This window comes from Budorcas taxicolor, chromosome 2, assembly GCF_023091745.1.
Source record: "Budorcas taxicolor isolate Tak-1 chromosome 2, Takin1.1, whole genome shotgun sequence".
Taxonomy (NCBI): Eukaryota; Metazoa; Chordata; class Mammalia; order Artiodactyla; family Bovidae; genus Budorcas; species Budorcas taxicolor.
Genome location: NC_068911.1, coordinates 66980413 through 67003338, shown reverse-complemented (window position 1 = coordinate 67003338; position 22926 = coordinate 66980413). Strand labels below are relative to the sequence as shown.

General features: G+C 35.3%; 1 protein-coding gene across 1 annotated transcript in view; it reads right to left on the bottom strand.

Annotated features, from left to right (window-relative positions):
• Window positions 1–581: 581 nt before the first annotated feature.
• The window catches only part of OLA1 (Obg like ATPase 1), a 163720-nt gene continuing 141375 nt past the window's right edge, over window positions 582–22926 (bottom strand). The window contains exons 8-11 of the mRNA XM_052661184.1: window positions 7335–7475; window positions 6549–6645; window positions 4406–4528; window positions 582–1085 (exon numbers count right to left, since the gene is read on the bottom strand). Of these exons, the coding sequence (XP_052517144.1) occupies window positions 984–1085; window positions 4406–4528; window positions 6549–6645; window positions 7335–7475 (463 nt within the window). The 3' untranslated portion in view covers window positions 582–983. The remainder of the gene's footprint in view (window positions 1086–4405; window positions 4529–6548; window positions 6646–7334; window positions 7476–22926) is intronic.

Here is a 22926-nt window from a genome sequence, read left to right as displayed (position 1 = left end):
TGTACATGCTAAAGTTTCAACTCATCTTAAAATATTTTAATATCAAGTATTTTAAAAGTTTTATAATTTTCAAGATCTAATCTTTTTAGTAACTAATTTTTATACTCACTATTGAATTGAAACAAAATTATAACTCATCAGATATGAATGGGTTAGTTTTCACAACAATTTCATCACAATAATTACAAAGGAATGATTAAACATGAACATTCTCTCCAATACGGTCAGAAAAACAGCAAGAAATCCTTTCATTTTTGAGGTAGAATTTTCCCCCAGCAGTATTTTCTTTCTGGTCATAGTCACCTTAGGATATATCTTTTGTGATATCATTGCTATCATCTTTCAATAAATGTCCATCTACAAATTAATTAACTTTCTGGAGACAAATCCCTGGTATACTATTCTTCTGATTCCTATGAAAGACCCACTTTTAAGATACAATTGCAGCTGCCCCACACGCTAGTTACTGTGTCATACACACGCCTTAAAATTCTGTAATCAGCAACCGCCAGGTGCCGTATCGCATTCAGCACACCACAGTCAGTCAATACAGACATCCCCAAACACACCAAGGCTGGTTTTGTCAAATGTTTTATTGAGTGTAGACATCTGGAGTACTGTAAAACATGCATTATCTGTAGATTCAAAAAGGAGCAAGCCACATTGTCCTCACTGTCAAATGTGTCAGGCTTGGCATACATGATGGAGATTAATGAAGTATCATGAGAGTAATATGGTTCCTGAAAAGCTTCTACAATTTGGAGTAGGGTCTTAATCACGTGAAAAGCAAAGCTGTTCACATTTGGTGAACTTGCATCTCATTGGAGGTACACAGTATTTTAATTTTAAAACAAATAAAAATAATTGTACAAGATTCCCATCACCCCAACTTTACCTGCCCTTTCAGTTTTCAGAAATTTTAATAAAAAAAAAAAGTATATGCCTTTTGGGAGTTGTACATTTATCTGAGCAATAATTAAAATTTATTTCTTCTTCGGTTGCTGAGGTGTATTAAATTTGAAAAAGATAATATCTCCATCTTCAACAATATAATTTCTGCCTTGTTGTCTGTACTTTCCAGCAGCCTGTAAATAAGAAATACAAAGAAAATGTGTTAGTTTACAATGAAATATATAAGGTAAATGGTAGGAGCACATGCAAAAAGTATTCTATATCTTGGGTCAAATTAAAGAAAAAAAAACAGGAAGGCACACAAGTTCAAAACTAGACTTGGAGAGAAGCAAAGTATTCCTGATTTGGGCAGCACTAGATTTTCCATACATACATAATCATAATGTATTCTCCACTAAATTGTTGGTACATAAATGTAATTATACCAATATCATTAAGTTTCATTACATGCTGTTTATGGTACATTTCTGATGTGTCTGCAAACATCCGGGAAGTCACTGTAACAAACAGATCAAACCAGGCAGGAAAAAAAGATTATATAGCTAGGTTAAAGCTGCAATATTTACTTAAAGAAATTCTTTGGTGATACTGATGATGCCAAAGACACAGCATGCTACAAGTATCAATTGTAATTACAGATTCTAAATTGCTTCTTTGTAGTTTTTAATCTGATCTTGACAATGACCGTACACAGTGGTGTATACTAAAATTCAACACACAGAAGTTTACTGACTAATGGCCCTAGTTACAAGCAGACTCTAACAGGTTGGAAATGCAAAGATAGATATTTTTTTCCACTTGTAAATCAGTCGGCAAAGCAACTGATTCCACCTGCTGGCACGCAGATCAAGATGAGCAATCTTCTGGTGATTCTTATACAAATAAGCAGCAGTTACACAGAGACTCAGGTTCACCGCAGGGCACAGCACACACACTTCATCCTCAGCACAACAGGCTCTTCAATATCTACACGTCTACACTGAACACTGCACACCACCAACCCTGTCCCACGTGACCTGACATCAACCACTCAACACAGAGGACCTGAGGATCTTTTAGAAAAACAAAAAATTCTCAAAAGTATTTTCCTTCTGCTAGAATTTATCGAGAACACAAAAAACCTTTGACCAACAAGATTAGTACTTCCCTTTGAAGATATTGATAAGAGTGTTCAAAGTCAAGTGCAATTATACCAATCAGAAACAAGACTGAGATCATACATCTGAGGTTAAAATCAACAAACCAGGTCACAGAGCTCTAGTAAGCATATTACAATTATCTAGACCACATATAAAAATCACTAAGTGCTTTTAAAAATGAAGCTATTTTTAAAAAGTCAACATACCCTAACATTTTAAAAGGCATACACACACACACACACACACACACACACAATACTCTTGTTATGATTTTTCCAAAGTTGTGATGTATGAAAGCCCGTGTGCTACTTGTTTTGAGAATCTAAAGTCCAATGTTATAAAACTATATAGACAATTCAAATCAAATACATAATTGGCATGACATATTAAATATAAGTTTATATACTTTGTTATGACTCAAGTTTACTACTAATTAAAGGTGACAGTGTTCCTTTAAATTCTCTGGAGACCATTTAATCCATTTCCACTGCTATCAGAAACACTGGTTGGAAAAAAAAATCAATACCCATTTGTGAATCTTGAGTATGTATTAAACAAGACACGTCTAACCAGTTCATTTGCACTTGAAAGCAGCCATCTGTAGAAGCCAGCTTTGCCTAAGCAGATATGATTGCTAATAATGTGATATCCCTGTAGACTACAAAGCCCACACAGAGCTATTCAGTATATAGTTCACAGCACTGGCATTAAATTAGTTATGCTGCACTGATGTTTGAAATACATATACATACATACACATATACACAATCTTGCTCTCAAACCTAAAACTTATGTGATAATATGCAAGTATTTGTTGAATAAAAGAAACTCATAAATGCTTTATTTAATTCAGAGTTCAGATTTTGAAATGTTAGTTTTGGAAATCAAAAAAAAAAACAGCAAAAAATACTTAATGGTATTCTAAGCTGAAAAGCCAGAGGTCAACCTTTTCCAGTTTATTTCATAAAACCTCCTAGTTAGTGTTAAGCATTTCTACAAGCAGGCAACATTTTTTTTTTTACAGTATATTATAAAATTTCTGTATTGTTAAAGGACGTATCCACAATTTATATAACTTTCAAGTTTATAAATTACAACATAGACATCTATTGAGAGTTGGTAAAACAGGCTTATCCTATGAGAATATAAAAAAGAAGTGTCTGATTTCTGAATTCTAGTAACAGAAAAATATCCTTATTTTAACCTTTAGTCTATGAAAAATATATATGCCAGCATGACATAACATGTTGAAAAATAATCTGAGATTTTTCAAGTCTAATTAGTATTCTTGACAAAGTTCAATCTTAATGCACTGAACTTGCATATCTAACTATCGCCACAGATGACAACATTAAGGAGTTAATGACTTTGTTTAGTTATAAACTGTAACTTGTTTCACGCCTTTTAAAAAAACAAAATGGCTCTCATTCCACACTGAACCAACTACACCAAGATTTCCCCCTTCTCTTCCTGGGGTTTCAACAATTCTGTTACAGTCCTGCTGTTCCGTATGATCTCTCCAATGATACCAATGAGAATAAACTTGAAACAAACTTTTTGGAGTTCTTTAAAATTAGGAAATATACAAGACTTCCCTAAAAATTTTTTTAAAACATTTTCTGTACTAGTCTTCAAATAACAGATTAAAGGTAAAGACACCTGCTTGCAATGTCAGTTTACCTCCCTGATCTGTCTGTTGGTTAGAGCTGACACACCTACTGGATTTTGCTAAGTAAACCTAATAAAGCCAAACAAAATCAAGTCTGTAACAGAGTTTACATTAAAAGAAATCATTCATTACGTCTGTATAACACAGCTTCACTATTAGTGGATGCAAACTAAATTATACTTATTAGCTAAAATAAAGCACAATTTTGGACCTGCCCTCTAGTGTTGAGAAAGCAAATTAAGCTCTCAGAGATCTTTTTTTAAAAAAGTACAACCATGAAGTTCAGCAAAAACAGGTTTTATTTGACTAAATTTACATTGTTTCCCTTGAATTAACCCATATGCATATACTACTACTTTTATTTCAGATATTCAAGTATAACAAGTGCAAGTTTTCACTGGTCATCAGTGAACAAACTCTTTGAAATTATTGATAACTACTTAAAGCCAGCTTTAAAATTTCTTTTTCAGTTTTAGAAAAACACCACAAAATTACTAACAATTTATACATTTAAAAAACTGCCTAAAAGCATGTAAATATCTATGGCTCAGTTGATAGTACATACAGTTGATAGTTAACACTAATGCTGACACAATTTAAAAGATCGTTATCATTCATTTGAATCATGAGTTATCTTCATATTAGCAAAAATTATTAAGTATGAAACTAGAAAATAATTCCTTACCTTGACTGCATTTTCAGAACCTTCCTCTTTAAAATCTTCGTATTTCATTACTTCAGCCATAATGAATCCTTTTTCAAAATCTGTGTGAATCTTTCCTGCAGCTTGAGGAGCCTTCGTCCCTTTCTTTGAAAAGGAAGACCAGGGAAAACTAATTACATTTAAGATGACTGATTGAAAGCGTTGAGTTTCTTTTCTTTTATCTGCAGTTGGGTTCGACTTAAACTTAGTTTAATAACAGTTAAGATGTCTGATATACAATTAGAACATTTTCAATATAGGGCACTATCTGTGTAGCAGATTTAGCACAGACAAATCAGTAGATGTTAAAGAAGCGTAGCTTTGTTTTTCCTAACAGTCATCCACAGATTTATCGATTTAGATGCAGTGGCCTGGTTTGGTGTAGGTTTCATTTCGATTTTCTATTCTTCACGGTGGAAAAAAAAAATAAGGATTTAAAAAGTAGCTTTCAAGCTGAATTATCAAAGGTTTTAAAAAGATAAAAAGCCTTGAAAATTTCAGCTCATCTAAAGAACATATAAAAATCAATATATAAAGGGACATTTTTAAGATATTTCCAACAAATCATACAATCTATATTCAGCAAATAATTTTTAAATCCTCATAAAATTTTGAACACTTTACATAATAAACCCTGCCTCTAACCACCATGAGAGAAAATTCAAGTTGATATAGGAAGAGAAATGTCTTATAATTACCCCATATGTTAAACTACAAGGACATACATTCCAGACACACACAACCATGGAAAGAAATTTGAGAAATAATGGTGACCTAAAGGCTGCTTAATAAAGCATGTTAAAGTGATAAGGAGTCTGACACTATAAAGCACAGTTTTTACAATAAAAGATGTATTGGGTTAATATGGCTACTCACTGATGCTTACCTGACTAAATATCCTAGCACATTAAATCATGGATACTTACAATCAGTCTTAAGATAAACCAGCTTTCACATTTTCAAGCCCAGAACATGTTATCTTTCCTTTTGCACATACTTAAGTTTGGAAGTTTTAAGGCTTTAAAATATACAGTAAAAATAAACCCTAGCAATTTGTTTACCAACCCAAATTCCTTTGACATAATTTGTATGTCGATATAAAAGGACCTTAGTTATAAGTCAATCAAACATTTTTTTTTAAACAAAGAAAAGAGGAGATCAAAGAAAAGTGAATCTCGCATTCACACGATGCCTTTAACATCATGCTGAACTGACTTCATGTTCCTATCCATCTTAAATCAAAATAAATGTAATAATAAACTAATGTAGCCAGTGAAAACAGGAATGAAAGCAGCCCTAAAATTCATAATAAAAGAATGAATAAGACACTGAATATTTCTGAAAGTTCAGATGTTATTTTTAGATTCTGTAACACGATTTTGGATTACATATGTTTCAAAACATTTTTCAACAGTAACTACCGTATCACAACGTATTTTCATTTAAAAGCCAGCCATTACAGGTCTGTTTCTATTGTCCTTTGGGAATAAATTAGTCATTCTTTCTGGTGGCAATCAGTTATATATCAATATTTTAAAAATATGCATCACATTATTAAAGAAGACTGAATATAAAACACTGTAAAAATAAACACTATTTCTATAAATTCAAATTTTAAAAGGCATGAATTATTACACATTGAGTTTAGCTCTTTGAGCCCAACTGTGTATCTATGAAGAGCATAATGATGTCATATTGCTTTTATTGCTGAAAATGTAATCCGAGCAAAGCAAAGGAGGAAAGAACCACCCGCAACCCAAACAAACTTAGCGAATACAAAATGAAAAGCAACATCAATTTCACTGCAGACAAACCCAGTCACACAGATTAAGCAAGCACAATACTGGTGCGTCTTATCTCTGACCACAGGAGGAGGGTAGACAGATTCTACAGGATGAAGAAATTCAGACTATGTAATAGGCAGAATCAATTGTTACCTGCCTCAATCAATGCCGCTCCACTTTCACTGTTCAGCAGCTCACAAATAATTAAAGTTATCCTGGACAAAAACCTCATCTGTAATGACTAGCTAACCGCCACCATGACAAACTTCAAAGTCAGTGATATCAATCTGAATTCAATAGTGTGGAACTGGATATAGCTGATGAATAAGTATGAATCTTACCCTGATGGTCCATGCACGCACTTCATCTGGGCCTGCAGTGAAAAAGTATTCTAGTTGGAGTGCTGCAAACCCAGCCTTAATGATCTTTGGCAAAGCGCTGAAATAAAATGAAACAAATTCACTCAACATATAAGTAGATTGTGCCAGAGATCAGTAAGAACTTAAAATATTCATTTCAAGCAGAAAATGTTAGAGAGATTAGTAAATGACCATTTTTTTAAAATAATACACTTGAAGAGGTCAGAAAGCATATAACTATTCCTAAAAAAATCTCTTCAAAAATTAGTTTTAATTATATTAGTCTGAATATATCATTTTGAATTGTTTACTATAGAAAAAGAAACATTTGATCTACCCATTCTATGGTTATTTTCCTCCAATATCAATTATTTCCCAGACGTGGGTCATGAAAGCAAAATTATTTGATTGAAATCCAATGTTTAAACAATATATTACTGTTACTCAGAGAAAATTTAAGGCAACTGATTCACTCTTTCCCCGCCCCCACTGAACATGACGAAAGAGTTTTGGCGATCATTCCTTCTCAAAAATATACATAACTAATACCTATGTTATAATTAAAACACTGTACGGAGATGACAGATGACAGTTAAAAACTTAATTTAAAATAAATCTTTTCACTCTGTCTCATGGTAAAGAAAGGAGAAGATTCCCTCTTTATAATGGTAATTACTCTGTCATTTATTATTCTATCAGCGCAAGCAATTAAATTACTGCAAGGAAATAGTTGATAATAAAGTGTAGGGAAAATGAATGCTAATTAACCTTTGTGTCATGTTCGCTTCCAGATACTTCTGTCTCTCCTCAGCACTCAATTCTTGCAACCTGAGCTCCAAGGCCCCACTAAAAGGGATGACCAAGGCACCTGGGTCATACTTGTCCACCCACTCCTTAATTTTTATCAACCTGTAGACAAAAAAGGGCACAACATTATCTTGTAGTGCATGCATGACTGTACCACATTCATTATTATCAAGTAGCACATACATATTCATAAGAATTGCACGGTTTTATGATGCCATCTTTTTGTGTATAGCTTTCCAAGGTCAAGGCATTAACAGGCAGCAACTGCTTCAGGTATACGCCATGATATTTTACTGTAATCTGGTTTTACTTTAACATATTATCTATAGGAACTATCATACAAATATTTTAAAACTTTTTGCAGTTACATTAAATTCTTTCAGTATTAACACCTGTGACCTTGAGAATCTCAATGTTATGATTTATTATCTTCCTTTACAAAATAAATTTTTAAAAAGCAAAAAACACAAAGTTCTGGATTTATAGGAATCACACCTAAAAGTATCAGCTAATTTTGAGAAGCTTTGACAAATAATTAATTTGTTCCCCCCAGGTATCTATATGCCTGGTTCAATTCCTTCTTGGACTAACAAGACCTTACAGTTGTTACTGGTTTTGAGAGCTTTGCTAATCCCCCTCAAAAAGTCCAAATATACAGGTTTACAAACCTAGTTGATTGTGTATACATTGTTCTTACGAATCTCACTTTTGTAGGACCATGAATAACAGAACTACAGAGGAAATAAATTCCTTTAATAGAAAAGGGTTTAGAAAGTCAAATCAGTTAGGAAATTGACATCAAGTATTACCTGAAAAGACATTATTGATTCTTTTCAGAATCATTTCAAATTCTAAATCATTATTGAGTGATTTCTTCCCATGCATGGAATTATTTTTATTTTTAATATATTTTTTTATTGAAGGATAATTGCTTTACAGAATTTTGTAAGCATGGAGCAGTTTAGCAAAGTGGCAGTTAGAGCATAAATAAAATCAGTGTAGTGAGTATATTAACTAGGTTCTGAACCTACCATATGCTAGCTTTTACTCTTGGGCAGGTTTCTAAACCTTTCTAAACTTGCTTCCTTATTCACAGAAATAGTAAGAGTACACATTATACTGTAGGTAAAGAACCTAGAAAAGCAAAGCTTGGCATATCATAAACAAATATTAACAGCAATTACTATTAATATTTTTTATTCTCAGATAATCACAGCAGATATGCCTATGATTCTGGGATAGAGCTTGGTATGGAAATGGGTATAGATTTCACAGTTCAATGTATATCACTTATACTTGTCTCCCATATTTAGACCAAGGCTTTAATTAACTCTCATGGTAGAAAATTGAGGCAGAAATCCTTAAAAAAAGACAATGTAAAATGTCACTATAGTGGATAAGAAACACAAGAACTAAACCGTAACACTCACCATCAAACAAAACAGCAGGGATCAGAGTTATCAGAAAATTAAGAACATGGACTACTGAGTAGAATGGGATAAAGGAATGAAAAATTCACACAATAGTTTATACATGTTTGCTATATGAGGCTAACCTATAATTTATTTATTTAATATTTATCAATGGGGACCTCCCTGGTGGTCCAGTGGTTAAGATTCCATGCTTTCACTGCAAGGGGCACAAGTTCAATCTCTGGTTGGGGAACTAAGATCCCACATGCTGCATGGTGTGGCCAAAAAAAAAAAATTATCAGTGATTTTTTATCTTTGTAATAATAATGGACCAATCCCTAAGATGTATTTTGGGATCAAATATATGTCCTTTAAAAGAAGAAATCCAAACTAGTTGTTTTCTTATCCAAAATTATGAAGGAAAGAACATTATGAGATTCTAACTTATTTTATAGACTTACACTATTCAAACAAAACTGTATTTTAAAATTTGTCATTGATGGTTTAGTAACCGCAAGCCAAAATCAGAAATCTAATAAAAAAAGGAAAAATAACATACCAAATATAGATTCAATGAAAATAAAACAAGCCCATGCAAAAGAAAACAAAAATATCATATACATTTTATTTCAAAAATATGGTCAACATAGCTAATAAAACTAGAACAGTTATGAGACAACAAGATAAGAAATAATGACTTTGGCTAAAATATCAATTCAGAATAACAATAGTTTTACCCTGTCATTTTAACAGCCTTTCCTGCAGATTCCTCAGAGGGATTATTTGCATTCCTCAGGTGTTCCATTGTACAATTCAGATGAATAAAGACTTACAAATCATTCCTCTACCGCCAATGTGAGACTCTGATCTGGTGAATACACTATTGTACCTTAACTATAATTGGCAAAAAACCTGACAGTGTAGAGCATCACAAGCTTAATAACAAAGGAGCATATCTCAAAGTGTTGACAGATGATCTTCATAATGCAGAAGCAGAGCTGGTACATTTTAGCAATAAATGAGCACTGAGGTCTAAAGGTCTCTAAAGTGACTGACATCAGACCTGCTATAGCCTCACTGAAAGAAAAAGGTACCGTGGCACTCTCCGTAAAGTGAGTTAGGTCTTTGCCTGCAAGCTTCACTTTTGTGACTTTCCCTGTCATAGAAAACACAGGGAAGATGAAAAGTGAGTTAGGTTCTTTGGCTGTCTGCTTTACTTTCATTACTTTTACTATCAAACAAAAGTGAGAAATGCCCCAAAGTAATTTTTAATTACATATCTGAAATAAACCTTGAGTAATTAAAAATATGACTTGATTTCAAGATTATAGACTAAAATACATATAATATATCTATTAAGTCTGAAGGTTACAAAAGTGTGATAATGAGGCCAAGATCACAAGTTTGAACCCCATTGGGACCAGTTACCTTTTTGCAGAAAGCTATCTATTCTGTTGCTACAAACCGTACCCCAAACTCATCTCAAAAATGTGAGCTATGGCACATGAGGGAATATGGAAAATCAAAGTTGCACTCAGGACCACTACAAGAAAAACAATTTCAAGTACAATACATTCTGTCAAAGTGACTGAAGAGTAATCTCCATACACAAATGTTAGCAAATGTCTAAAGAAAACTATCTAATAGTAACCAAAATAATAATGATATTGTCATAGAATACCAAATTATAGGAGGGGAGAAGAAACAGTAAAGACAGTACACTCCCAAGGAGTTTAAACTGTAAAGACTTCCACAACATTCATTTTATAAATTTATATAAATAGATTATTGCACAAAGCTGCAGATTACCAATAAGGAGTCAGACCCACACTGATTTTCCCAAAGTTTTATGAGTGACAAATGGAAAAAAGAACTGCCATTAGTGGTACTTTTCTTCCTACTAATGATTCTACAGCAAGCGGACTAAGCAGGGACAATCAATTCTAAGGCTAAAGGGTTATGCTTTGAAATTCACTGGCAGGTTTTGATATGGTGGAGTCTTTGGCAAAATGAGGTCTTTAGTATTAAGCTAGCTTTAGATTTCTAAAAGATTATGTCTCAAATTTATTTTTGGTTTTATAATGTGACCTTCTTACCCAGTCATGAAATTTCAGATTTTATAATTTGATTTTCCTTGGGTTAATTCACATGGTTTGTATTTCTCTTCCCAGATACAAATTTTATTTCTAAAAATTACATTTGCCTGTCTCTGAAATCTACCTGTTCTTTTTTGGTAACATTTTATTCTTGTTTAATGAATTCTCATTCCCTACAATATTTTTAAAAGATTAATTGAAGGTTTCTTTCAGACTGTTCTAATTACTGCTAGTTTCTTGTGTGTAACTCTGCCTGACTCCCTTTAACATGCCATCTTCTAATCTCTCAAAACAGGTGGCTCCTGTGTATGTGCTGTTATTCTTGGATGTGTGATCATTTGGCAGGAGTTGTTTTGTTCCAAGAGAACCTGTGATCAAACCCCTGGGTTGCTGACATATATCTATGACATAGTTTTGTGGGGTTTTTTCCTTCTAGGGAAAGACCTATGGAGGATTTGGGTCTCTGGATCATTTGTAGGCTGAGTTTCTGCACTAGGTTATTGGTAATGTACACAGTGAGGCCCAGTCTCTAGTTTCCTGAGAATAACAGTTTCTTCCCTTTTATAAAAGGGTGGGAGCTGGGGGTGCAGGTTTCTAGTGTCTGGTGAGGAAAGGACAGCTCTTTCTAGGTTTTACGAGTGTGCAGTTCTGGCACCTGTAGCGTGTGCCTTGAGTCTTATTCCTATATGGACACTAAGGCCTCTAAGCCATATGAGGTATTTTCCCTGAGGGCCATACACTGTTGAGTTCACTTTCTACTATCAAAAGAGTTTCCTCTTTGTTTCTGACACCTTGAGAACCCCTTTTCTTGCTTTCAAGTCCTGCCATGTTCTAAAACTACCACATCATCAAAAATACTATCTTTCCTGGTTATATCCTCTGATGTTTCTATATACTAAAAACAAGAAAGGAGCTTCTTATAGTGGCTGAGTCCACCTCAGTGGTACTATTTGATATTCTGCATAAAACTAAATTTTTGCAACTTAAACTCCTGAAATACTTTTCTCTGATATACTTGAATATGAATTTTAATTCTTTTCTACACTTCATGTCCATCCAGCCATTCAACTATGCCCAGCTATTCAAATTCTGATTTTCTAAAAATCCTTTAAAGATGCCACAATTTAGCACTAAAGCCAAGTTCAGTTCAGTTCAGTTGCTCAATTGTGTCTGACTCTTTGCGACCCCATGAACTGCAGCACGCCAGGCCTCCCTGTCCATCACCAACTCCCGGAGTCCACCCAAACCCATGTCCATTGAATCAGTGATGCCATCCAACCATCTCATCCTCTGTCGTTCCCTTCTCCTCCTGCCCTCAATCTTTCCCAGCATCAGGGTCTTTTCAAATGAGTCAGCTCTTCACATCAGGTAGCCAAAGTATTGGAGCTTCAGCTTCAACATCAATCCTTCCAATGAACACCCAGGACTGATCTCCTTTAGGATGGACTGGTTGGATCTCCTTGCAGTCCAAGGGACTCTCAAGAGTCTTCTCCAACACCACACTTCAAAAGCATCACTTCTTTGGCACTCAGCTTTCTTTGTAGTCCAACTCTCACATCCATACATGACCACTGGAAAAACCATAGCCTTGACTAGACGGACCTTAGCTGGCAAAGTAATGTTTCTGCTTTTTAATATGCTGTCTAGGTTGGTCATAACCTTTCTTCCAAGGAGTAAGCGTCTTTTAATTTCATGGCTGCAGTCATCATCTGCAGTCATTTTGGAGCCCAGAAAAATAAAGTCAGCCACTGTTTCCACATCTATTTGCCATGAAGTGATGGGACCAGATGCCATGATCTTCGTTTTCTAAATGTTGAGCTTTAAGCCAACTTTTTCACTCTCCTCTTTCACTTTCATCAAGAGGTTCTTTAGTTCTTCTTCACTTTCTGCCATAAGGGTGGTGTCATCTGCATATCTGAGGTTACTGATATTTCTCCCGACAATCTTGATTCCAGCTTGCGCTTCCTCCAGCCCAGCGTTTCTCATGATGTACTCTGCATAGAAGTTAAATAAGAAGGGTGACAATCTACAGCCTTGACGTACTCCTTTTCCTATTTGGAACCAGTCTGTTGTTCCATGTCCAGTTCTAACTGTTGCTTCTTGACCTGCATACAGATTTCTCAGGAGGCAGGTCAGGTGGTCTGGTATTCCCATCTCTTAAAGAATTTTCCAAAGTATAGATATACCATAAATCCAGGGGGCACTGATAAACACTGAGCTTGTGTCTAGTCTTCTTCCTTGCAAGTTTCCTTTCATTTTTATTAAAACTGCTCACAGTCCCAAATAATGACTTTAAGAAAATCACATTTTTCTTTTCCATTTTCCAAACATGTTCCCTGCAAATTAATGCTCATTTGCAGCATTCTAAAAGAAACAAACATATACCCCATAAACAATATTCATTCAAGATCAAATAATTAGCTCTAGAACATTCAAAGTTCCCAACCCTTCAAAATTTTGTCTGAATAAAGTTACTAGAGTGAGGTTATTAAGGAAGTCAAAGGGAAAAAAAAGAGCTAGAAAGAAGTAATACCAAAAACTTCTAATCTAATTATTAGTCTTGGAAATCTAATCCCTCTTCTAAAAGAGATCCCCATCTGTTACCTATGTAACTGACTTCAGGTTTCAATGTTCTTCTCTGACTTGACGGAACTGTGCAGGACAACAATTAAACTCTGCTCCACAGAGTGTGGTCTCATCACCTGGGTGCTTTTTAGAAATGAAGAATCTCAGAATTTGCATTTTAGTAAGATCCTCAGGTATTTCACATGCACACTAAACTTTCAGAAGCACTGAATTAAAGGACTCTGAAAATAAAAGCACTTTAAGTGAAAACATGAAAATGTCTGCAAGAATTCTGCAGACCAACTGATAACTAAGCAGATGTTGACTACCTATCCCATTGACATGAGAGGAGTGAGAATAATAGAAAAATTCCTGCTTACATCTCCCAGGCTCAAAACTAAAAGAGAAAAAACTTACCAGAATTTCAGAAAGTATAAGGAAAATGTTTGCTCTGACACCCCTGCAGTATCAAAGACGTTTTAGATTCAGGGTAAAAATAACTGAACAGAATTACTATGGTCAACAGTTTCTTTATAAGACATAATTATGTCTCTCTTATTCTAGTAAGCCTCAATACCTGGAAGTTCACTTTGGGATCTAGATTCAAATTATAAGAAATGAGCCCAGCAAAGAGGACTCTGTGAAATGTGAATTCATATCGAGTAAAAGGGATACTACCACAAATTGTTCCCTATGAGGATCTCACAGAACCACTGTCTGGAAAACTCTGTTCATTTTAGTAGTCACTGTATTAAAAGTGGCATTTGTACATATACACATTTGTGTACACACACACACACACACAAATGTTGCAATGAATAAATAGTAGAAAACTTAAGGATGAATCCTAATTACTTTGAATAAATTATAGTAATCCCATTCTCCAGCTGGCAACTTGACTGAGAGTTGCCATGTGAACCAGTTCTGGTCAATAGGGCATGAGAGGAAGCTTGCTACAGGCTTCAAGAAGATTCTGAAAGGCTCCTTTAGCTCTTAAAAAGGGTAAAGAAGAGTGTCTCTGCTGGACACTATGTCTGGATTTTATCTCTGGAATTCTAACAGCTATACTTTGACCAAAAGAATGGATGTAAGGAAAGATGAGAAAAACCCTTGTTCTTAAAACTATCACAGGAACACTGAATTAACCAAACCTGGAGACAAACTACCCTGGGTTTAACTATTACATGTTGGGACTGCCTTCGTTATTTGTAGCATCCTGATACTGACTCTGATCACATTTTAGGGTTCTCTTCATTTGAATATATGAATGCAGCTCCTCTTAAATGGTCTAACTCTAACTTATTTTTTAGAATAGCAGCTACTGTAGAGCTTTCCCCGAGCGTCCATATAGATAGATGTTATTACCACACTCCATCCTATGTTATAAACTGCTTATTTGGCGGGGGGTGGGGGGGGGTGGTTATCTCTTCCCAGTATAATAAAAACTTTGTGAGGTCAGGCACTTGTCTTTGTTCCCTGATATATCTACAGAACTCTACTAGCACAGCACTGGCATAAAGTGAACGTTCAAACATTTTCTGAATGGATAACAAAGTGGAAAGTGTTTCGAAAATAATTAGCTGAGGGACTATAGGTAGTATTTAAGTTCTCTTAGCTTTAGTTTATGCACCTGCAAAATGCTGAGTAGTTTTCAAATGGTTCTGGGTTCCCTACAGGAACTTTCAAGGTGCTAGGAGGAGAAACCGTGGAAAGAGAAAAAGAGGAACAAAAGGGAGGTTTGAAACTCTCCACTTTTGCAGTTCAACCAGAGCTGCATCATTCTGCCATGTTGGATTTTTATATCAGAGTTCATCAGGAGAAAGAGTTCTGTTGTTTTCAACAACTCTAAAGTTCATTGATTAAGTGATCCTTTTAAGACTGCAAACTCTATCATTTTATGCCATATGCCAGAAAGTGCATACAAATGCTGAAATCTTAAAGAACTTCAAATTTTTGCTTAAATGTTATTTTCTACCATCTTAAAAAAAGGAGAAAGCTCTCCTTTTCCGTTTTCTGTCACTCTGTTTCCTCACTTTGACTTATTTTTCTTCATAGCACTTATTATGTTCTTAGTGTTTATTGTCTTCCACTCATTATTTCATTCCCTACTCCAGGTGATCTTCCCGACCCAGGCATTGAACCTGGGTCTCTTGTGTCTCCTGCATTGGCAGGCGGATTCTTTACCACCAGTGCCACGTGGGACGCCCCACTGGTAAACCCACTTACTCACTTATTCAGTTCAGTTCAGTCGCTCAGTCGTGTCCGACTCTTTGCGACCCCATGAACTGCAGCATGCCAGGCCTCCCTGTCCATCACCAACTCTTGGAGTCCACCCAAACCCATGTCCATTGAATTGGTGATGCCATCCAACCATCTCATCCTCTGTCATTCCCTTCTCCTCCTGCCCTCAATCTTTCCAACCATCAGGGTCTTTTCAAATGAGTCAGCTCTTCGCATCATGTAGCCAAAGTATTGGAGTTTCAGCTTCAACATCAGACCTTCCAATGAACACCCAGGACTGATCTCCTTTAGGATGGACTGGTTGGATCTCCTTGCAGTCCAAGGGACTCTCAAGAGTCTTCTCCAACACCACACTTCAAAAGCATCAATTCTTCGGCGCTCAGCTTTCTTTGTAGTCCAACTCTCACATCCATACATGACCACTGGAAAAACCATAGCCTTAACTAGATGGACCTTTGTTGACAAAGTAATGTCTCTGCTTTTCAATATGCTGTCTAGGTTGGTCATAGCTTTCCTTCCAAGGAGTAAGCAAGCATCTTTTAATTTCATGGCTGCAATCACCATCTGCAGTGATTTTGGAGCCCAGAAAAATAAAGTCAGCCACTGTTTATTAGGGCAAGGAATTTTTAAAAATATTTTGTTCACTGCAATATTTCCAGCACCACTTATGATAGGAAAAAAAAAATCACAATATAGTGGATTTTCATTCCCTAGGTAAATCTGTGGCTTGAACTACTAACCCCACTCTACCTCACCCCCAGCTGTGCAACAAGCATTTACGCAAGGAACTATATTCAATATCTTATAATAAACTACAATGGAAAATAATCTGAAAAAATATATAACTGAATTACTTTGCCGTATACCTGAAACCAATACAATATTATATATCAAATATATACTTGAATAAACAAGCACCACTAAATAATAATGAAAACTTACCACTCAGTAATAAAAAGAAACTCAATTTTAAATGGGCAAAGGATTTGAACAGACATTTCTCCCAAAGGTATACAAATGGCCAACATGTATATGAAAAGATGTTTAATATCACTAATCATCAGAGAAATGTACAAATCAAAACCAAAATGGGACATCATTCTATACCCACTGAAGTGAAGTGAAGTCACTCAGCTGTGTCACTCTTTGCGACCCCATGGACTATAGCCTACCAGGCTCCTCCGTCCATGGGATTTTCCAAGCAAGAGTACTGGAGTGGGTTGCCATTTCCTTCTCCAGGGGATCTTCCCGACCCAGGGATTGAACCCAGGTCTCCCACATTGTAGGCAGAAGCTTTACCGTCTGAGCCACTAGGGAAGTCCTCTATATCCACTAGGATGGTTAAAAACATAAAAAGATGGACAATAATTGCTATATCCATACAGTGGAAAGTAATTCAGTCATAAAAAGAAATGAAGTAGTGATACATGCTACAACATGGATGAACCTTAAAAAACATTATACTAAATAAAAGAAGCCACAGACAAAAGGCTACATTCGTATGATTCAATTTATATGAAATATCCTCAATGGACAAATTCAAAGACACAGAAAGTAGATTAGTGGTTGCCTGGGCCTAGGCAGAGAAGGCAATGGGGAGTGAATATTAATGGGCAAAGAGCTTCTTTCTGGGGTGATGAAAATGTTTGAAACTACCGTTGATGGTGGCAAATTGTGGATATACTAAAACCCACTTTAAAAAGGAAACTTTTGTGCATATTAATTATCTGAAAAATAAAAAACCCAAAGTTAAACTGAGAATTTAAACATAAAAGACAAAAATGCTAATACTTTGCACATTTTGATCCTATAATATCTAACTTTCCTGTAGAAATAGAAGGGATCAATAGAAAAAGCAGAGATTTTGGAATAAGTACCAATTCAAATGCTAGTTTAATCACATACTAGCTATAAGATTCTGGGAAAGCTATTTAAGCTTCCTGAATCTCAGTTTAATCACTAACAACACAAATAATATATCCTCACAGGCTGATGTATTTAAAGTGCTTGGAACACAGGAGGCCTTCAAAGGTTAGTCCCCAATCTTAGCTGTCTCCTATCAGTGTGTGGGTTTAATACAAAATTTTGAAAAAATGTTAGATTTCCTGGAAATAAAGAATGATGGTTCTTTAAAAAACTGGGTCTGTATTTCTGGGAAGAAGTCTTGCCTAACCAACTTTTTATAGATAGAAAAGTAACTGGAAAGAATGCAAGCACAATGATTATAAACATATACATTAAGTAACTAAGTGTACTGATAAGCATTATGTTAAACCTTGAACAATTAACTTTGAAAAGGGGGGGTGTAAGGGATGGGGAAGGAAAAACAGATAAATGCATAATTTAAAAAGAGAATGATAAGCATTGTGCAATGTACCACAGGCATGATAAAGAGGAGAAGATAAACAATCTTGATAAAGCAAGATTTTGGCCTCATTAAAATAGAGAATTTTAGGAAAAGAAACCAATACATTTAGTGGTCTTTTCAATTATGTAACTTAAAAAATAAAAACAGGAAAAGCAGAAAAGGAACGGGGTTTTTGTTCATGACAGTAAGAAAGTGAGTAAGAAAGAAAGAAACCCCGAAGGGAAAGATCAGTATGGGTATGTATGTCAGAATCAATCTGCACAGACTTCCTTTCCCATATGGATGCTTCTTGCTTGCTGCTGCTGCTGCTGCTAAGTTGCTTCAGTCGTGTCCGACTCTGTGCGACCCCACAGACGGAAGCCCAGCAGGGTCCCTCGTCCCTGGGATTCTCTAGGCAGGAACACTGGAGTGGGTTCATCCTCTGGAGGGGGCTTCCATATTCTAACAAAGGAGTCCATTCCCTCATGATCCAAATCCTCAGTCTATTCATCATGTGGGATACACACGGACTGCATAACGGAGCCGACACAGAAGGATACAAACCCAAGGTACACAGTCATCATAAAAAAGAGAAAGGTCACCGTTTGTGTATTTTTGGAGAACAGTGATTTGGGGACAGTGGAGAAGCAAGAAACACTTAAAAAGACACAGGTTCTTAATGCAAGCTTCAGTAGTTGCACTGCTTCTGAAAGAAGATTATTCTGTTATAGAAATATCTATTTCAACATAATTTGGTATGCATAGTCTTAAAGTGCCAACTGGCTTTAGTAGACTATGTTTATACAAGAAAAGGGATAACTAGGAAATGTCGGAGTAGAATCACATCTATCAAAATTTGTAGTTGGTTTCATAGCTTATAGTTTGTACTAGCAAGTAATAATACATTGGAGTCCATTATTCTATTGAAAAGACATTATATGTAAAATGAGCTTTTGTAAATAAGGCACAAAAGTTAATTTATTTTAATGAAAGGAATCCTATAATTAAAGGATACTCACACATAATCTCTTTGCCAAAAGAGGCAGTATAGAATATGGTTACAGAGTACTGAAGCCAGACAGAGGAGATTATCCTAGCCATGTCATGGAATCTTTGTAAAGTCTCAGTTTTCTCATCAATAAATGAGAGATAATAATAGCATCTACATCACAGAATTGCTGTGAAGATTAAATGAGAAAGTGCATATAAGATGCTTAGCATGCTGATACAAGGTAAGTGATCAACATATGCTATCTAGTATTAATAAAGCGAAGAATGGCTTTGCCTCTTTTGAACACCTCAATGTTGAGAACACAATTTCTTAAAAAGAAGTGTGTTGTATGTTTATCTGTGATCTGGCTATTAGTCAAATTTATCTGAGAAGACAGGTCTAGCACTAACCACTTCAAACTTTATTTATAGGGATTTCTTTTCTTTCTTATTTTCTCCTTAAACTGTCCTACCTGTGGTAAAGGAAAATGGAAAGATTTGCTACTCATTAAATTGCTGCTGAGTGATACTCTGGCAGTTTCCAAGAAGGGCAAAAATTTACCTAAGGTGCAAATATATTAAAAGAAAAACAGATTTGAAGTGAACCAGCAGGAAGTATATTTCACTTTGCTATAATTTCTAAACCAATATTAATCAAAGCAGTCACAGTCTAGGCACCATTTGTTACTTGTCTCTGAGTATGAAAAGCAATGTCTTACTTCCTCTTCCCTGGCCATACTGGGAGACACAAAATTAATAAAACCTTTATTCCTTTGCTTGCATGCTCAGTTCAAAGGTTTTACTCTATCACCTTTACACATTGCTGGCTATATTTATATACTGTTTTAGCTAAATTCACTTGAAAAGAAATTTCCAAAAGTAATTTTATTAATGACATATTAAACTATACTCTTGAATAGTTTCTCTTACTTTAAATAAGATTTCTGCTCTCAGAATACACCAAAATAATAACTATAAATGAGATATCAAATTCTATACAACTGACTTAAGCCCATGTTTAATTATGTTCCTAGTGTAGATATATTTTTTCTCTAATAATTAGTCTAAAAGCCATTAAAGTTAACCTATCTTTATATCATAATCAGGTAAATAAAATTAAAATAATATACCACTTTAGGGCTATTAAATGAGAAACGATTAAAGCAAGACTAACATCCAGTATTGGCCGGGGTTAAGGAAAATGTACTTTCTTGGATGGCTACAAGGATATTCATTGTACCTTACTCACACACACACACAAGTCAAATAATCTCAACAGAAAACAACAGTGTGGGATCTGGATAACTGAAGAGTTAATATCCAAATTATATAAAGGACTCATACAACTCAACATCAAAAAAAAAAATGTGATTTTAAAATGGACAAATAACCTGAATAGACACTCCTGCAGAAAACCAAAACAAAACAAAAGGTCAAAAGACACTTGAAACGATGTCCAATATCACTAACAATCAGGGAAATGCAAATCAAAACCACAGTGACATATCACCTCAGATCTGTCAGAATGGCTATCATTAGAAAGACAACAAATAACATTTGTTAGTAAGGATGGAGAGAGAAGGGAACACTTGGGCACTGTTGGTGGGAATGCAAAGTGGTACAGCCACTATAGAGAAAGTATGAAGGTTCCTCAGAAAGTTAAAATAACACTACTATATGATCCATTAATTCCATTTGTAGGTACATACCAAAGAAAAAAAGGACTAATTTGAAAAGATACATGCACCCCTATGCTCACTATAGCATTATTTACAATAGCCAAGACATGGAAGCAACCTGTGCCCACTGATGGATGAATGGATAAAGATCATCCTCCCCCTGCACCTCCCCACTGAAGTGGCATTCAGTCATAAAGAAGAACGAAATCTTGCCGTTGTGACAACGTGGATAGACCTAGAAGGTATTATTATTCTAACAGAAATAAGTCAGAGAAAGACAAATCCCTATGATCTCAGTTATATGTGGAATCTAAAAAACAAAATGAAAACAGACTCAGATACAGAGAACAAACTGGTGGTTGCTAGAGGGGAGAGTCTTTGCTGGAGATTGAGTAAAACAGACCCAAGGATAGGAGGGACAAACTTCCAGTGAGAAGATATTTAAGTTATGGGCATGAAATATACAGCATAAAGAATATTTAGCGAAGTGCTGGGTTGGTAGGATAAACGAGATAAACATTGTCATCATTTTCACACAACTTTATCAAGTCAGCCTATTGATCTTTTCAGGTATTTTAACATATATTTGGATATACTTGTCAGGGGAACAAGATTTTTTGATTTTATTAAAATTATTTTTTGATGCAATATGATTAATAAAAATTAAATGTACAGGTCTTAAATCTTTGATTCAATGAATTTTGAGAATTTTATATACATATGTAACCACCACCCTCAAACAGACAATACTTTCAATGTCCCCAGAAAGTTCCCTTATGACCTTTCCCAGTCAATCCCCACTGCCTCTCCATGCTGATCTATATATTTTATTGGTGAGATGTATGATTTCCATCATATAAATATGTCACAATTTATTTATCTGTTTTTCTACTAATGTGAGTTGCTTCCAGTTTGGGGCCATTATGAATAAAGCTGTTATTATTTTGTGAAACAATATTTACAACATATGTATGTATGTTTTCATTTATTTTAGATAAATATTAAAAGTTGGAATCACTGGGTCAGAGGGTAGATGTCTACTTAAAATAAATGGCCAATTTTCCAAGGTGATACAACAATTCCTGTTCTCCTTCCTTGTCCACATTTGGTGTTCTTAGTTACTTTAATTTTAGCCATTTCAGTGATTATGAAATCATATCTTACTGTGGTTTTAAACTGTCTTTCCATGATGACTTAAGAGATGCTGAGTACCTTTTCATGTTTATTCATGTATCTTCTTTTCTGAAGTGTATGTATAAGTCTTTTGCCCATCCTTCAAATTAGGTTACTGGCCTTTATACTATTCTTTTGTAGAAATTTAAAAATATATTCTGGATATAAGTCCTTAGTCAGATATATGTATAATGAATATATTTTTCCAGTTTGTGGCTAATCTATTCATTTTCTTAATAGTGTTTTTTGGTGAACAGAAGTTATTCATTATAATGAAATTGTTTTATGTTCAGTCAGTTCAGTTGCTCAGTTGTGTCCAACTCTTTGCGACCCCATGAATTGCAGCATGCCAGGCCTCCCTGTCCATCACCAATTCCCGGAGTTCACTCAGATTCATGTCCATTGAGTCAGTGATGCCATCCAGCCATCTCATCCTCTGTCGTTCCCTTCTCCTCTTGCCCCCAATCCCTCCCAGCATCAGAGACTTTTCCAATGAGTCAACTCTTGGCATGAGGTGGCCAAAGTACCGGAGTTTCAGCTTTAGCATCATTCCTCCCAAAGAAATCCCAGGGCTGATCTCCTTTAGGATGGACTGGTTAGATCTCCTTGCAGTCTAAGGGACTCTCAAGAGTCTTCTCCAACACCACAGTTCAAAAGCATCAATTCTTCGGTGCTCAGCCTTCTTCACAGTCCAACTCTCACATCCATACATGACCACAGGAAAAACCATAGCCTTGACTAGACGGACCTTAGTCGGCAAAGTAATGTCTCTGCTTTGAATATGCTATCTAGGTTGGTCATAACTTTTCTTCCAAGAAGTAAGCATCTTTTAATTCATGGCTGCAATCACCATCTGCAGTGATTTTGGAGCCCCCCAAAATAAAGTCTGACACTGTTTCCACTGTTTCCCCATCTATTTCCCATGAAGTGATGGGACTGGATGCCATGATCTTCATTTTCTGAGTGTTGAGCTTTAAGCCAACTTTTTCACTCTCCTCTTTCACTTTCATCAAGAGGCTTCTTAGTTCCTCTTCACTTTCTGCCATAAGG